The sequence below is a fragment of the Capricornis sumatraensis genome, chromosome 2 (genome assembly GCF_032405125.1).
Source record: "Capricornis sumatraensis isolate serow.1 chromosome 2, serow.2, whole genome shotgun sequence".
NCBI lineage: Eukaryota > Metazoa > Chordata > Mammalia > Artiodactyla > Bovidae > Capricornis > Capricornis sumatraensis.
In genome coordinates this window covers 64,871,648-64,889,609 of record NC_091070.1, presented here as the reverse complement: position 1 = coordinate 64,889,609, position 17,962 = coordinate 64,871,648, and the positions used below count along the sequence as shown (strand labels likewise).

At 47.0% G+C, this 17,962-nt stretch overlaps 1 protein-coding gene across 7 annotated transcripts in view; it reads left to right on the top strand.

The window, feature by feature from the left end:
- The window catches only part of CAPN3 (calpain 3), a 55,028-nt gene that overhangs the window by 28,650 nt on the left and 8,416 nt on the right, over positions 1-17,962 (top strand). For 2 of the 7 annotated variants that reach the window (XM_068964920.1, XM_068964921.1), the window contains exons 3-14: positions 450-568; positions 2,016-2,149; positions 2,845-3,013; positions 4,270-4,416; positions 6,367-6,450; positions 7,353-7,438; positions 9,712-9,789; positions 13,549-13,709; positions 15,079-15,248; positions 15,589-15,600; positions 16,238-16,446; positions 17,210-17,246. In XM_068964920.1, coding sequence (XP_068821021.1) covers positions 450-568; positions 2,016-2,149; positions 2,845-3,013; positions 4,270-4,416; positions 6,367-6,450; positions 7,353-7,438; positions 9,712-9,789; positions 13,549-13,709; positions 15,079-15,248; positions 15,589-15,600; positions 16,238-16,446; positions 17,210-17,246 — 1,406 coding nt within the window. Of the gene's footprint in view, positions 1-449; positions 569-2,015; positions 2,150-2,844; positions 3,014-4,269; positions 4,417-6,366; positions 6,451-7,352; positions 7,439-9,711; positions 9,790-13,548; positions 13,710-15,078; positions 15,249-15,588; positions 15,601-16,237; positions 16,447-17,209; positions 17,251-17,962 lie in introns of all 7 variants that reach the window. The other 5 variants (XM_068964923.1, XM_068964925.1, XM_068964924.1 and 2 more) reach the window with 3 other exon arrangements.

Here is a 17,962-nt window from a genome sequence, read left to right as displayed (position 1 = left end):
CCAAATACTAACCAGCTTTCCTTACAGTACTAATGGGCTGGTCTGATGGCTCTCAGATGCTCAGATCCTGCAGTCACATTGCAACGGTGCAGGGCAGGCAGCTTCCCTACAGGTGTTAGAAAGAATGACCCAATTATGACCCCCACTACTCAGTTTCCACTGAGGTCCAGATGGAGGTCTGAGCTTATATTGCAGACAGAGGAATTGCCTATAGCCTTCAGGAAAGCAATCACGAGGGAGTAAGTTACCCTGTTGATGGCATAGTCCAGGGACTGCGGTCACACTCCTTTCCTTGGCTGATACCTCTGTAAGGTCAGATCTGGAAGCAGGACAGTGAGAGTCAAGTGTACGCCCTTCTCCAGAAAGCAGAGCAGCTGATGGGGATGGGGTCTCCTTCTTCCCTGGAGGTGTGGGCCCTCCTGTGACCTGTGCCACGTGTTTGCCTGCAGGGGACTGCTGGTTTCTTGCAGCCATCGCTTGCCTGACCTTGAACGAGCGTCTGCTTTTCCGGGTCATACCCCATGATCAGAGTTTCACTGAAAACTACGCGGGGATTTTTCACTTCCAGGTGAGGTCAAGGGACTGTAGTTAAGAGGGCCAGTGGGCCGTCCACCTACCAAGTATCCAGGGCTTGACTTCCCAGTGGCTCCAGGAAAGATTCCCACCCACCCAGCCAGCTATGGCTGTGGGCAGTGACCCCCTTCAGGCCTCAAGCCTGTGAGGAAGTAGTTGTTTATTTCTTCCTACCCTCAAACCCCTACACCTTCCGTTAGGCCCCAGAAATGTTAGAGGATATCCTGTTTGCTGGCCTGTTGGTCTATTTTTACCCTTCCAGCTGTCAGGCTTCTGTGTGATAACCAGAAGCCCTTCTCAAGTAAATCCCTAAGACACTGGCACTGGGAATCCAGAGGGCCCTTTAGGCCGCAAAAGAAATGCCAACACAAGTCTATACCCACTCTAGCATTCACCCCTTCCGGGCTCTGGAAGAAAAGTCTGGTTAATCTGGGGACCAGGCTTCTGGCTTGGCCCAGCAATGAGTCTTTTGGTTTCAGAATAAGTTCAGACACTGGAAACTTTCTGGATCCAAATTGTCCTAGCAAAGAGCCAAACCTCATGCTGACCCAGAACCGAAATGAGCTTCTTATGTGGGCACCTGTATCTACGGGTGTTCTGAGGCTTCTGAACAGCCCTGAAGGCTCCCAATGTCCTGGACTGACCCAGATCATCAGTTGATCTTGTATCCCAGGATGGAAGGCCTCAGAAAGGGTCTTCTCTGCAGGTTTAGGATCAGACTCCTGCTGCCATCCCAGTGTGAACAGGGCAGCGGGGTCCTGAGTCTTATTTTTTCCCTATGCCATCAAGCTGCTCACTCCCCTTGGGTATTTAAAAGGTCTGAAACCAAAAGGATCATAAACACAAAGACCACACAGATTTTTGCGTTCTTGTTCATAGGAGAGTAAATGTCATTAGAAGGAAATTAAACTACTTTTGGCTTTCTTGGGTTAAAACCAATCGGTTCAAGAACATCATCTAGAATTGGGATTACTGGACAGTGTTCCTGGTTTAACCAGAGTATATTCTGGGTCACCTTCCATTTCCATGTCAATCCTTCTTCTTCAACAACAATTCCTACCTTATTTGTCATCAAGAAGTACATAAATTATACGTCACCTTCTCCTAGACCAGTGCTTCTCAGCCCTGACTGCAGATGAGGATCAGCTGAGATAACTAAAAGTACTGATACCTAGGCTGTCCCCAGACCTACAGAGCAGAAGGAAAATCTCAAGCCCTCAGATACACATGGAGTACCTACCATCCCCTGTACTGAGCTGGACTGTGTGGAAGAAGCATAATGGTTTGTAACATACTTCCTGCCCTCAAAGAGGTCACAGTCCACTTAAAGAAAGATTCGCCCTCTCTAAACCCAGAATAGTGTGAACAAGAGGAATGTGGGGTAGGGACGCATTTCCCGCTGGTAATCTGAGGATGGCCCTGTGCTTGATGCTTCTGTGCAGTTCTGGCGCTATGGAGACTGGGTGGATGTGGTTATTGATGACTGCCTGCCAACTTACAACAATCAACTGGTTTTCACCAAATCCAACCATCGCAATGAGTTCTGGAGTGCTCTGCTGGAGAAGGCTTATGCTAAGTAAGATGGGGATAGGAAATCTCTAGTTTCCATAGTGAGCTCTTTAATCCTCCCTTCTTGGTGGCACTACAGATCCTGGATCCCAGTATTATTTCTCTGGAACTCAAATCCCAGAGCCTTGGTTGGCTCAACCTCATGAGCTCACTATATATACATATTTGTATGTATATATATATATATAATTTTTTATTTTGCATTGGGGTATAGCTGATTAACAATGTTGTGATAGTTTCAGGTGAACAGTGAAGGGACTCAGCCATATGTATACATGTATCCATTTCCCCTCAAACTCCCCTCCCATCCAGGCTGCTGCATAACACTGGAGCTAAGAATATATGAATAAAAGCCATGTTGCCTCTCAGAAGCTCCACTCCAGCTACTAATGGCTTTAATGGAGCCCTACTTCAGATTCCGAGTATAGTGGAAAGAGAACTATCAGGAAGTGGGAATAGCAGGTTCCAGTCCCAGTGTTTCTCCTCTCTGTGGCCTTAGCTGGTCACACAGCCTCTGGGGCTCAGTCTCTCCATTGTGAAGAAAGGGAATCATAGTATCTGTTCAAAAGCTTACAGAGTTGTTGGAGAATTTGGATAAGGTAGCATCACAGGACCCAAGAGTAAAGTCCTGGAGCCAGGGGTACCAGGGTCATGTTTCCTGGAACCCTGTGACCCCAGACTAGTCTTCATCCTATCTCTCAGGCTCCATGGTTCGTATGAAGCCCTGAAAGGTGGGAACACTACAGAGGCCATGGAGGACTTCACGGGAGGAGTGACAGAGTTTTTTGAAATCAAGGATGCTCCCAGAGACATGTACAAGATCATGAAGAAAGCCATCGAGAGGGGTTCCCTCATGGGCTGCTCCATTGATGTAAGTCTGGGGTGTGGGGTGCAGGACAGGGAGCTGCCAGCTACTGGGAAGACTTACCCAGTGAACAGCAGCACAGGGCTTTCCTCTGGGATGGGGTGAACGTTCTGTTTTAGGAAGCAGAAAAGTAGCTCTCAACTTTGAAAACTGGGGACTTCTCAAGGGAGAAGTTTCTGGAGGTTTTCAATAAAGATCCTAGAATTTAGGTGGAAATAGGCCTCCAGGGTTTCTCTTACCTTAAGATGGTAGGTGTTGCAAGAGGGCAGACACACTGAAACCATAATCACAGAAAACTAGTCAATCTAATCACACTAGGACTACAGCCTTGTCTAACTCAACGAAACTAAGCCATGCCCTGTGGGGCCATCCAAGATGGGTGGGCATGGTGGAGAGGTCTGACACAATGTGGTCCACTGGAGAAGGGAATGGCAAACCACTTCAGTATTCTTGCCTTGAGAACCCCATGAACTATATGGAAAGACAAAATGATAGGATACTGAAAGAGGAATTCCCCAGGTCAGTAGGTGCCCAATATGCTACTGGACCACTGACTCGATGGACGTGAGTCTGAGTGAACTCCAGGAGTTGGTGATGGACAAGGAGGCCTGGCGTGCTGCGATTCATGGGGTCGCAAAGAGTCAGACATGACTGAGCAACTGAACTGAACTGAACTGAACTGAGGCCTCCAGGGCTGGTGTTTCTCAGTTCCAGCATGCCCCTAGTAAGCTGGCCACACACTGGGCTATGGACCCGAACCTACCAGTTCCCTAAGAAAGCCTCTCAGTCACTGAGCTTTGATCATATCTCGCACGTGGGACACAGGCTTTGTGTTGTAATCTGGGAGAAGCTCAGCCTGCAGTCCACCTCTCAACAAAGTGGTATGAACTGAGACCAGAGCCAAGGGCAAGGGGATGGCAGACTGGCCAGGAGATGCACCTTCCCTGGGGGTTAGTCAATGTATTCTAACAGTCTTGGTTATCTCTCTTTGTGAGGAAGGGGCCCAAGCTGAATTCCTGTTCCTTCCTCTCCTAGTACACCCAGTAGATGGGAAAGCTTGGGAAGATGAAGCACCCATGGACAAACGTTTTCTTTCTGCATCACTGTTCTCCATCTTTTCTCCATTCATGCTCTACTTATCTCTCCTCTGTTTCTTTGTCTATCCCCTCCCTTCTTTCTCTCTCCTCCCTTTCTATCACCCTCCTTTGTTTACTCTCTCTCCCTCTCCTGGACTGTCCCCTGCCCTCCCTGTTGGGCCTCAGGATGGCACAAACATGACCTATGGAACCTCTCCTTCTGGGCTGAAAATGGGGGAGTTGATTGAACGGATGGTGAGGAATATGGATAACTCGCGGCTCAGGGACTCAGACCTCATCCCTGAGGGATGCTCAGATGACAGACCAACTCGGGTGTGTACTCCTCCCACCTGTATGGCCCGGGTGTGTTGTGTGGTGTCAGACCTTCCTCAGCAGCCGGCACTGCCCATGTGGGCTCCTCCTGGGGCCTTCCAGGGGTCTGGGTTGGAATCTCTTGCTTGCTCCAAGGCTCCTGAGGAACGGAGAGGGGAGACAGCTTCTGGAGGGAATCTCTGGTGGGGAAGGGGAAGGGGTTCCTTCATACTCCATGGTCTAGGCAGTTTCTCTGATAATGAATTAACAGGCATAAATATTTATGAGAGAGATTTCATTTATTTGTAAAGTATTTCTCTCCTTCTAGTTCATTCATTTATGTATTTGACACTTATTTACTGAGCTCCTACTAGGCACTCTTCTAACAAAGAAAATTCTCTCCCATTTGTTTAGAATTCTAAGGAATGAGCATTCTCCACACACTCCCCTCCACCCCCCACCCAGAGCTTATATTCTAGTAGTTTTGGAAGTAATACATACTATACAGTAAAGCAGAGGAAAAATGAACCTATTTCTTCCCTATCTGAGGATAATAACTTTTGGCATATGTCCTACTAGGATTTTTCTGTGCATACACCTAATCTAAATTTTTATTTTAAAAATGCAGTCATACTGTATGTACCTCTTTGCAGCAAGCTTCTTTTTCAGTTAGCTTTATATACCTAATGTATCAACAAGAATCACATTCTTAGTGTGTCTTCTATAACATTTTTTGTGGCTGTACAATAGTCCAACATTGTAGTTGGACTCCAAACAAATTGTAGTTTTTTTACCCCATAACTTATTATTGGGAATTTAAATATTTTCTTTTTCTGTTTTGGCTGTAGTTTTTAAATGTTACAGCTAACATCCTATTAGATACATCTTTGTGTCCATCCAGGACACTTTTCTTTGGACAGATGGCCAGTAGTGGAATAGCTGGGAATGCATATGTAATGCCACAGAGTCACTTCAAGTGGTTTCCCTGGTCCAAAACTGAGAGATTTATGAACCTCCTGCCCTCCTCCCTTTCTATTCACATGGTCTGGGTCCTCTAGAGACTGAAATCTGGAGGAGTTTGAGATGCCAAAAGCCTTGGCTCCTCATATACCCCTCACTTTGAAAAGGGCTCCAGGCTACCTCTTAAAGCTGTCATATCACCAGGCAGAGTGAAGCCACAGAGATCCATCTAGGGCTCACTGGGTTTTGGCCCTCCTACCCTTCTGCCAAGGATCTCTTGTGGCCACAAATCTCAGATGGAAGAGACTTCCCTGCTCCTTGAGGCTCAGTCATGTCTGAGCAGGACTCTCCTCTGGCTGCCTTGGAATTCTCTGCCTGGGTGCAGGAACTTTTAATTTCTTTCTTTTTTAAAATTTTTGGCCACATCACATGGCACATGGGATCTTCGTTCCCCAATCAAGGATCAAACCCGCACCCCCTGCATTGCAGGTATGGAGTCCTAACCACTGGACCACTAAGGAAGTCTACTTTTAATTTCTTGAATATGTTCTAGGGTGGGTGGAGAAGGTGAGGGGATATAAAGATAAAAGGTTAGACCTCCATGTTTCATCTAACCCCTCTTCTCAATCCCTTTCTCTTCCAGGAATAGTCAACCCTGGGTGGGCTCAGGGAAGGGGAGCCTGACCCAAGGCAGCCTCCATCCACCCCCACTTCTTCCTTTGAAAGACCCAAGAGATCCAGAAAGGAGGGCCAGGCACACTCTCACTCACCTCGTGGCCCCAGCCTCCACATTGTTCTCCAATGTTCAAGGGACCAGCTTGACGGAAACACCTTGTCTGGGCTGCATATTCTTGGCTCTCTTAAAGGGCTAGTGAGGGTCTTCTCATGGCTAGGAGGCATGCTTCCAGGGCATGGAGGAGTGCTTGTCCTCACTGAACCCAGGATGTGAACCAGTGTGAACTTTGTCTCAGGAAACAAGCCCTGACAGGCTGTCTGGTTTTCACTCCACAGACGATTGTTCCAGTTCAGTATGAGACAAGAATGGCCTGTGGGCTGGTCAAAGGCCATGCCTACTCAGTCACTGGGCTGGAGGAGGTGAGCCTGGTGGGGTATGAAGGGTTAGGACTTGAGGGGCTACTTGGGGGAACCTCCTGAAGTCAGGACTTGGCTTTCTGCGCCCTTTCACATCTGCAGAATTTGCCTCCAATCAGGTACTCAGGCTGAGTGCCTGGGGTTGGAGGAGACTACTGGGACTTGTAGGTGGATCTTGCCACAAGACAGTGCTCAGTTTATGTTTCTTTTTAGTGCTAAAGATAACAATTGCCCCAACATTTCCAAAGAACAAATAGAAATCACTTTGGTTTTATGAAGTTAATTTCATGGGCTTTTGTGTTTCTTATTTTTCATGGTCAGTAATGATGTTTTGCTCCCACTGACACATCTGGCCTTAACTGGGTCACAACAGAGACAGGGAGTTTGTCAGGCCCCTTGCGCACAGTTGGGCAGTTGTGCCCTGGTCATAGGGATGGGCAGAGACAGGCAGTTGTCCACAGCAGCCCATGCTGCAGACAGGAGGAAGGGGCCCCTTTTTCTGATTGATCTACTTAGAGGGGACATTTTCTGTCATTCTTCAGCCAGCAGGGACGTTTTTTTCTATTAATAATTCACGAAGAGACACCTAACTCCCAGCAGAGCCCTACATTGTATACCTTGCCTCCTCCACCCAATCCACCCAAATTTCTAAATGGCCAGTTGTTCACTGTGAAAATCACTTCTTAGAAGATGGCAAGGTGATGGCCAAGCCTGACTCCTGTAAGCTCGTGCTAAGGTTCTGCCATTTCACAGCAAACTTGTAATTAGTCTCCTTGACCAAGCAGGACCACTCCCTGTATGGGATCCTCTCCCCACTCCCACCCCAACCCTCAGGGCAAGACAGAAGACCCCTCACCCCCTTCAGAAAGGTTCCAGAGCAAGAGAGCTTTTCCTCTTTGCCCAAGGCCCTGTACAAGGGTGAGAAAGTGAAGCTGGTGCGGCTGCGGAACCCCTGGGGCCAGGTGGAGTGGAATGGCTCCTGGAGTGACAGGTGGGTGAGGGGACCCCATGAGTAGGGGACAACAGGACCTGGGACAAGGTTGGGTTGGGGACCAAACCATAACAGTATTACAAATGCTTGGTCTAAAATCACCCTTAAAACCAATGATCCACAGAGGAGAAAAGGAGGTGTGGCTCTAGGTAAGGACTGGGAACAGAAGAGGGCATGGCTCCAGGGAAGGGCTGGGAACAGAAGGGGTATAGGTCCAGGGTAGTGCTGGGAGCAGAGCTTTGGGAACTGGGGCCCCAAGAGCTTGCTGATGGCCATTGAGGGGAAAGGAAAGATCCTAGAGAGCATGGGCCATGTCCAGGCAGGAGGGGAGTCTGGATGCAGTGGTCTGACTGGACAAGTAACTTTCTTTCTCGTAATTATCTATAAAATGGGAGAAATGTTAGTACCTACCTGGTGGGCTGTTATGAGGAGAAAATGTGACAGTGTTGCAGAGAGCTTAGCCAGTGCTAAGATTTCCTCTCCCTCACTGGCCCTAGGAAGAGATGCATAGGTCCTTTGAAAGAACTGTACTACTTATTACTGGGAGCAAGTCACTGGAAGCAGCTAAAACAGCACACAGAGGGAGGAAGCTATTGTGAAGGCTCCAGAACCTTCACAAAGCCTTTATTGTTTCACCCCAATCGCTGGCTCCTGACTGCCTCTCTGCAGGGAGAGTGGGCCCTGGAGCTCCATTATTCCCAAGGGGGCAGAGCAGGACTCCTTAGCTGAGAAGGACCACAACCAGGCTGTGTGTACCCTCAGCCCCTGTGCTAATTTTAACATACCTCTCATCTCAGGGCACCATAATTACTGGCTTGTTTGGACATTCATTCACTTAGCAAGTATGTGTTGAGCACTTACTGAATCCCAGCCACAATCTGAAGCACTGGGGGTATTCTGTGAATAGGCAACTTTGCTTGGTAGACCAATAAGTTGCTGATCCTGGTCTCCTCACTGTTCCCTTCCTTTATCCGTGTGACAAATCCCAGACACCTCATTGTGCAGTATGTGTTAGGCCCCATGCTTCTGTCTGGGGACTTAGAAATTAACACAGAGATTCAGACCCTGCCCTATAGGCCTTAAGGTCTAGTGGGAAGGACAGAAAAACACTAATCATTGAGATAAATGCTATAGTTAGGGTCACAAAGCAGGAGCCTTTCTCATAGTTTGAGGGGACAGGAAGGTAGCCAAAGGTTGCCTGGAGGGATGACATTTGAACTGGGTTCTCTGTTCTGGAAGGGTCCCTGGTGCCCCATAAGTCTACCAGCCCACTGGTCCCAGTCACCCACAGGGACCCTCGCTGTTCTCCAGTCTCAGATCTTGGGGTCCACTTTCTGCCAACTCTTCCACTTCAGAGACTGCTTACAAGTGGAACTCAGCCTCAGTCACTCAAGGAGAGTTCCCTCCCCCACCTACTGCATCCCTGCTGCTGGTCTCAGGAATCTCCATGTCCCCTTCAGTATTCCTTGATTCCAAGCACTTCTTCAATCCCTAACCTCTCCAGAGACAATCCAGTTTAGCTTCATTCTTCTCACAAAGGTGCTTTAGTTCCTCCTTCTTTGGGAGAGGGTGTGTAAAACTGCCCAGCCTTTAAAAAATACAAAACTGGGATGTTTTGTGGGGTGGCAGGAGGAAGAAGTTTACCTGTTTAGTCTTTCTCTCAGTAAATCAGACAGTTACTTATTAGATGACAGGCCTGTTCTAAAAGTTTTACATGCAATATTTCACCTCTTGCTCATCACAGCACTGCAAGTAGGTGACACAATCATTTCCCTTTTGCAGTTGAGAAAACAGAAACTGCGATAGGTGAAGTGACTTGCCCAGGGTTACAGCTAGTACTGGTATAATTAAATTGAAATCCCAAGTTACCTGTTTCCAGGGCCCAACTCCTAACTTGAAAGGGTGAGGAATGGTTAAAGTTTTAATCAGAGAAAAGTCTGCTGCTGCTGATGCTAAGTCGCTTCAGTTGTGTCCGACTCTGTGCGACCCCATAGACGGCAGCCCACCAGGCTCCCCCGTCCCTGGGATTCTCCAGGCAAGAACACTGGAGAAAAGTCAGGCCCTCAAAAACCATTTTAAAAGATTGGTCTTAATCCTGAGGATGGTGGGAAGCGATTATGGGGTATCAGGTCAGATTTGCATTTTGGTGGCTCACAGTGGCTGCAGTTGGGAGAGAAGCTATTTTGTTCATATTTCTCTGACACCTCCTGGCCCAGCTCATATCGGGCCTTCCCTTTCTTTTCCCTTTCATCACACCTCCATCATCCCTCCAGCTGGAAGGACTGGAGCTATGTGGATAAGGACGAGAAGGCCCGTTTGCAGCACCAGGTCACTGAGGATGGAGAGTTCTGGTGAGTCCAGGATCCAAGAGGACTCTGAAGGGTAAGGGATGGGGTGGGCACTGAAGTCTCAAACCTCCAACCCCAGAAAGTGGCCATCAGATTCTAGCCCTTGGGATATCTGAGCCCTATTCTCCAAATCCAGCCAGAGACCTGGCAAGACTGAGGGTTTTGAGAGCAGTCTGAGAGTTATGGTGATGACTGGGCCCCAGACCAAGCCAGTGCTCTATAGCTCCCGCGGTGTTGTGACACTCCACCATACGCACTGCTCCAGCCACTTGCTCCTGGCCTTGGTGGAGCTGTTTTCTGAGTGGAGGAAGCCCTAGTTACTCAACTCACTCGATGCCACTCTCACCATCACTCTGATCATTTCTACTGAGCCTTCAAGTCTCAGATTAAAGGGAACTTTCTTCTGGACCCACTTGTTTTCCTCAAGATTGGGATTAATTTGTGATACTCATCACCTTTATTTTTTTAATTAATTAATTTTACTTTACAATATTGTATTGGTTTTGCCATACATTGACTTGAATACGCCATGGGTCTACATGTGTTCCCCATCCTGAACCCCCCTCACACTTCCCTCCCCATCCCTTCCTTCTGGGTCATCCCAGTGCACCAGCCCCGAGCACCCTGTATTATGCATTGAACCTGGACTGGCGATTCATTTCACATATGATAATTTACATGTTTCAATGACATTCTCCCATATCATCCTGCCCTCGCCCTCTCCCACAAAGTCCAAAAGACTGTTCAATACATCTGTGTCTCTTTTGCTATCTTGCATACAGGGTTATTGTTACCATCTTTCTAAATTCCATATATATGCATCAGTATACTGTATTGGTGTTTTTCTTTCTGGCTTACTTCACTCTGTATAATAGGCTCCAGTTTCACTCACCTCATTAGAACTGATTCAAATGTATTCTTTTCAATGGCTGAGTAATATTCCATTGTGTATATGTACCACAGCTTTCTTATCCATTCATCTGCTGATGGACATCTAGGTTGCTTCCATGTCCTGGCTATTATAAACAGTGCTGTAATGAACATTGGGGTACACGTATCCCTTTCAATTCTGGTTTCCTCAGTGTGTATGCCCAGCAGTGGGATTGCTGGGTCATATGGAAGTTCTATTTGTAGTTTTTTAAGGAATCTCCACACTGTTCTCCATAGTAGCTGTACTAGTTTGCATTCCCACCAACAGTGTAAGAGGGTTCCCTTTTCTCCACACCCTCTCCAGCATTTATTGCTTGTAGATATTTGGATCGCAGCCATTCTGACTGGTGTGAAATGGTACCTCATTGTGGTTTTGATTTGCATTTCTCTGATAATAAGTGTTGAGCAACTTTTCATGTGTTTGTTAGCCATCTGTATGTCTTCTATAGAAAACTATAAAACACTGGTGAAAGAAATCAAAGAGGGCACAAATAGATGGAAAAATATACTGTGTTCATGGATTAGAAGAATCAATATAGTGAAAATGAGTATACTACCCAAAGCAATCTATAGATTCAATGCAATCCCTATCAAGCTACCAACAGTATTTTTTAGAGAACTAGAACAAATAATTTCACAACGTGTATGGAAATACAGAAAACCTCAAATAGCCAAAGCAATCTTGAGAAAGAAGAATGGAACTGGAGGAATCGACCTGCCTGACTTCAGTCTCTACTACAAAGCCACAGTCATCAAGACAGTATGGTACTGACACAAAGATAGAAATATAGATCAATGGAACAAAATAGAAAGCCCAGAGATAAATCCATGCACCTGTGGACACCTTATCTTTGACAAAGGAGGCAAGAATATACAATGGAGAAAATACAATCTCTTTAACAAGTGGTGCTGGGAAAACTGGTCAACCACTTGTAACAGAATAAACTAGAACACTTTCTAACACCATACACAAAAATAAACTCAAAATGGATTAAAGATCTGAATGTAAGACCAGAAGCTATAAAACTCCTAGAGGAAAACATAGGCAAAACACTCTCTGACATAAACCACAGCAGGATTCTCTATGACCCACCTGCCAGAATATTGGAAATAAAAGCAAAAATAAACAAATGGGACCTAATTAAAATTAAAAGCTTCTGCACAACAAAAGAAGCTATAAACAAGGTGAAAAGACAGCCTTCAGAATGGGAGAAAATAATAGCAAATGAAGCAACTGACAATCAACTAATCTCAAAAATATACAAGCAACTCCTGCAGCTCAATTCCAGAAAAATAAACGACCCAATCAAAAAATGGGCCAAAGAACTAAATAGACATTTCTCCAAAGAAGACATACAGATGGCTAACAAACGCATGAAAAGATGCTCAACATCACTCATTATCAGAGAAATGCAAATCAAGACCACAATGAGGTACCATTTCACACCAGTCAGAATGGCTGTTATCCAAAAGTCTATAAGCAATAAATGCTGGAGAGGGTATGGAGAAAAGGGAACCCTCTTACACTGTTGGTGGGAATGCAAACTAGTACAGCTACTATGGAGAACAGTGTGGAGATTCCTTAAAAAACTGGAAATAAAACTGCCTTATGACCCAGCAATCCCACTGCTGGGCATACACACCAAGGAAACCAGAATTGAAAGAGACACATGTACCCCAATGTTCATCGCAGCACTGTTTACAATAGCCAGGACATGGAAGCAACCTAGATGTCCATCAGTGGATGAATGGATAAGAAAGCTGTGGTATATATACACAATGGAGTATTACTCAGCCATTAAAAAGAATACATTTGAATCAGTTCTAACGAGGTGGATGAAACTGGAGCCTATTATACAGAGTGAAGTAAGCCAGAAAGAAAAACACCAATACAGTATACTAACACATATATACGGAATTTAGAAAGATGGTAATGATAATCCTGTATGTGAGACACCAAAAGAGACACAGATGTATAAAACAGACTTTTGGACTCTGTGGGAGAGGGAGAGGGTGGGATTATTTGGGAAAATGGTATTGAAACATGTATAATATCATGTAAGAAACAAATCACCAGTCTAACTTCGATGCAGGATACAGGATGCTTGGGGCTGGTGCACTGGGATGACCCAGAGAGATGGTATGGGGAGGAAGGTGGGAGGGGGCTTCAGGATTGGAAACTCATGTACACCCGTGGTGGATTCATGTTGATGTATGGCAAAACCAATACAGTATTGTAAAGTAAAATAAAGTTAAAAAAAAAATGTGGTCCAAAGAACTAAACAGACATTTCTCCAAAGAAGACATACAGATGGCTAACAAACACATGAAAAGATGCTCAACATCACTCATCACCTTTAAAATTGCTTGCTTTATTGTCTGTGCTTCCCCAACTACCTGTGCCTGGTAGTGCTTGGGCCCAGTGGAGAGGCACACAGGACCACTGTGGAGAACTGAATTGCTGCCAAGCTCTTCCAGCAAGAATGCATGAGTTTGAGTTGTTAATGCAAGAGATACATCAGAACTGACAGTGTTGGGATTTCCCTGGCAGTCCAGTGCTTAGGACTCTGTACTTCTGCTGCAGAGGACATAGGTTTGATCCCTGGTCAGGAACTGTCTGAAAGCCACATGGCAAGGCCAAATTTTAAAAAATAAATAAATAAAAATCTTAAAAAAGAACTGACACAATGTTGACCCTAAGAAAGGAAGGACAAGGTCCTCTCTAGGACCATGACAAAACTGCTCTGGACTATTTCATTGTGCTGTGTTAGCGCTGCATTCTTACCTTTCCCAGCCTCCCAAATAGTTCTCTTTCTTCTTCCAACCTCTCAGGATGTCCTACGATGATTTTATCTACCATTTCACAAAGCTGGAGATCTGCAACCTCACAGCTGATGCCCTGGAGTCCGACAAGCTTCAGACTTGGACAGTGTCCGTGAACGAGGGCCGCTGGGTGAGGGGCTGCTCTGCTGGAGGCTGCCGCAACTTCCCAGGTGGGAGATGCTCTGGATGGGGGAAGGGTCCAAGCAGAACAGGTTCCAGGCAGAATAATATTAACTAGTATCTGCTGAGTCTTTACTAACTTCCAGACATACAATGTCTTATTAAACTGTCCCCATTTTACTGAAAGGTGACTTCCCTGGTGGCTCTGTGGTAAAGAATCTGCTTGCCAGTGCAGGAATTGCAGGTTTGATCCCTGGGTCAGGAAGATCCCCTTGAGAAGGAAATGGCAACCCACTCCAGTATTCTTACCTGGGAAAATTCTATGGACAGAGGAGCCTGGTGGGCTATAGTCCATGACGTCACAAAGAGTCAGACACGACAGTGACCAAACAACAATAACAACATTACTGAGAAGGAAATCTCCATTCTGAGTAGCTTACATTAAGGAGCTGGTAACAACTTTTAGGCAGGTTATTATGTCAGAACAGGACTGTGTTCGTTATGCTGAAGATTGAACTGGAGAACTGAGTTAGCAGCAGCTGCAGGAGTTTAAGCCAGAGATGATGAAAGTGAAGACCAAGTCAGGAGCAGCAGAGGTGGGGGGAAGGGGCAGGTTGAGGGAAGGAAATATTGGGTGATCTGGAGAAGGAAGAATGACTTCAAGATTCTCTCATTGGGAGCCTAAGTAGATGATGTCAATAACATAACATGAAACACACAGGAGAAAAAAACTTTTTTTTTTTTTTTTTGACGGAGTTGGTTGTGGGCTTCTGCAGAGGAGTTTACTTAGGGACATGGGAAGTCTGAGGCATGTGTAGAATATCCTGGTGAAGATGCATGAAAGAGAACTGGATGCACAGATAAAAATGGCACTTGGCTCTATGATAGGGACTCAATATGTATTTGTGGAAGAAAAGAAGGATGGAAAGAAGAGAGGAAGGAAAAGAGGGAAGGAAGAAAGAAGGGATGATGGGAAGGAGTCAAAAGATAGATTGAAGCTAGGATCTACAGCTCAGGAGTCAAGAGCATGTAGAGAGCAGTTAGAAAGTAGGAGTGGATAAGACAGCCTAGGTAGATGAGAGAAGGGGCCCAGGACCAAATCCCAGAGACTAGTAACACTGAAGGAGCAGGTGAGAAAAGTGAAGCCATCAGCAAAGACAGAGAATGAAAACTCACAGAGGAAGGAGGAGCCACATAGCCAATCAGCGCAGCTCCATCTGTATAAAGGTATAAAGGCTACCCGCCCCCACCAACACACACCAAATTAAACAAATGCCTGGATCTTTCTTATTTTTCATACATATTTGAGTATGTAGATGAGGAGGCTAGAGATGAATAGGTTCCCTCCGTCTCATCTCCTGTCCTTTCCTTTCTCTGAGAGGCAGATCTGAAAGTGCAATTCCTTTTGGGGGGGCACAGACACTTTCTGGACCAACCCACAGTACCGTCTGAAGCTCCTAGAGGAGGACGACGACCCCGATGATTCCGAGGTGATCTGTAGTTTCCTCGTGGCTCTGATGCAGAAGAACCGGAGAAAGGACCGGAAGCTGGGGGCTAACCTCTTCACCATCGGTTTCGCCATCTACGAGGTGTGCCGTCCCTGACGAACTTCAGACCACCTCTTCAGGGAAGAGGCTTTCAGAGGGCTTCCTGAGGGGTTCCCCAGCTTCCCCAACATCCAGTGCCCCCCAAAACTCCTGATATCTGGCCCACTTGTGTCAGAACCTCTTAGAAGTTTGTAACCAGTGGGGGAAAAACCCACCTAGGGGATGCGGGGGTGGGGCTGGGGCTGTCCCGGTAGATACATGGGGCATTGGAGCCCCTCATTCACTCTAGGATTGCTAGCATGCCCTTTGGCAAGTTTCCATCCCCATTAAGACCTGAAATCCACAAAAATCTGAGCACCTTCCTTTTCTGTTTCTCCCCCAGGTTCCCAAAGAGGTATAGAAGTGGAGCAGCCAGCAGTGTGTGCAGCATTACCAGGGTCCTGTGTCTGCCTGGGGCACATCAGGACACGTCCCGTGGGGTTTGGGGGCAGACTGTGATAGGAGAGGGCCTGGCCCACCTTACCTAACTCCAGAGCAGGTCCTCGGGCCATTGCATGGCCTCCTGACCCCCACCCCCAAAACGTGCCCTTCCCCTTGCCCACCAGAGACCATCACACGCTCACATGCCATCTCACACTCACACACAGAATCACACAGACACATTGTGAGGCTGATTGCCTTCTTTGGGGGTGGAGAACCACCCCCAAACCTCCCCTGCTTCCTTGGGGTCTTTCCCCAGTCCAGAGGTGTTCTGGAGCTGAGCAGCAGCAATTCTGGTAAGTGACCCTGAGTGTGGGATGCCAGACTTGACCTTCACTTCTGGATCACAGCAGAAAAGGAAGAGGATATGGGGTAGGGAGCTGCAGGGATGTTGAGCTATTTGAGGCCTTGGGCATCGGAAGCTGGTAGGTCTTGACTATGAAATGAGTGACCAGGGAGTTGGGAAGGAGGACCCCCTGGAGGAGGACTGTGAGGAGGACAGGGTGTCCCTCCCGAGAGGCTGAGGTACCTTGGGCTCTTCTCTCCCTCAGATGCACGGCAACAAGCAGCACCTGCAGAAGGACTTCTTCCTGTACAACGCCTCCAAGGCTAGGAGCAGAACCTATATCAACATGCGCGAGGTGTCTGAGCGCTTCCGCCTGCCTCCCAGCGAGTACGTCATTGTGCCCTCCACTTATGAACCCCACCAGGAGGGCGAGTTCATCCTCCGGGTCTTCTCAGAAAAGAGGAACCTCTCTGAGTGAGTCCCAGCCTGGCTTTCCCCGCCTGTCCCTAAGAGCCCACGTGACCCATCCCAGAGACTAGAGGTGTGAAACAGCCAGACAGGTCTCCTCCAGGAGTCCTGTTGACCAGGACCTCTTTCCCTATTCCTGAGCCACTGGGAACATCTCCCTTACATCCATCCACCCACCTATTCAACCCACAGAGCGCTACTGAGCACCTGCTATGTCCCCGGCACTCTTCTAGGCACTGAGGACAGAGCAATGAATTAAACAGAAAGAAATCCCTGCCTTCATGGAATTTAACATTCTAGCATGAGATGACAATGTAATAGGGAAAAGTATAGAGAGTATATTAGATTTACATAAGTGATAAAGGGAAAAAATAAAGTGGTAAGAAGGATAGGAGCAGTTGGGGGGTGACTGAACTTTTAGGTATGGTGACCAGGGAAGCCAGTAAGGGCACATCCTGCCCTCTTTGTCACTGGAGATGAGTTCATAGGCCCTTGCCACTTTGACCTGTGTCCCTAAATGAAACATAAGGTCCATGAATAGGTGGCTGGGTCATGCATCCGGGGAAACCTAGACAAAGCCAAAAAGAAGCCCTGTGTCTGCACTTGGCTTCAGGGAATGGCACCTGTGGTAGGGAATGTCAGTCCCTGAGGTTCTCTTGAGGTCAGTCTAGACTTGGCTCCGAGAAACCAGGTGGCCTGAGCAAAAGCCCTCTGCTTCCTTCTTGCACTTGGTGACACTGAGGCCCCCTCATGTTTGTGTTCCTCACAGGGAAGTTGAGAATACAATCTCCGTGGATCGGCCAGTGGTGAGTGGTTTGGCTCTCACATGTGAAAAGGGCCAGGGAACAGGCGGGTGATGGAGGGGTAGCCATGGGATACGGGAGTCTGGGGTGTGCAGAGCCATTACTCTGCGTTACTGCAACTTCTGTGTGGCATGGCCTGAAGTTATGGGGCCACTCATGTCCCGGGGGCATTTAGTCAGTCTAGGGGCTGGAAGGACAGAGAGTCCTAGAAGAAAAAGCAGTTTGAACAAAGAGGGAGGGACCAAGGCGACAGGAAGGGGTGACAACAGCTGCAGCCAGCACTGGATTTATGTTAGAATCTCACACAGAAAAAAAGCAGGACTACACTAGCTCTGGAGTCAGTGTCAAAACCCAGGTCCTCCACCTGCCAGCTCGGTGACCTAGACAAGTTATGTAACCCTTCTAACTCAGTTTCCTACTCTGTGAAATAGGGGTGATATTAATAATACATGCTGCGCAGGGCTTTTGTGAGGTTTGAATCGATGAGATCATGTACATGAAGGGTCTGGAAGAGCACAGGCCCTTAAATGGCTATTGTTCATATGTTTTACATCTTCAAGGTACTTCTCACATGGGTCAACTCTCTGATCCTTGAAAGATTTCTGACATGTAATAAGGTTATTATCCCTAGTTTTCAAGTAAGGAAGCAGAGGCTCAGTGGGTTAAGTGGGTTAAGCAGAGGTTAAGTGGTTTCTTTGAGTTCACAGAGCTTGTAAGTG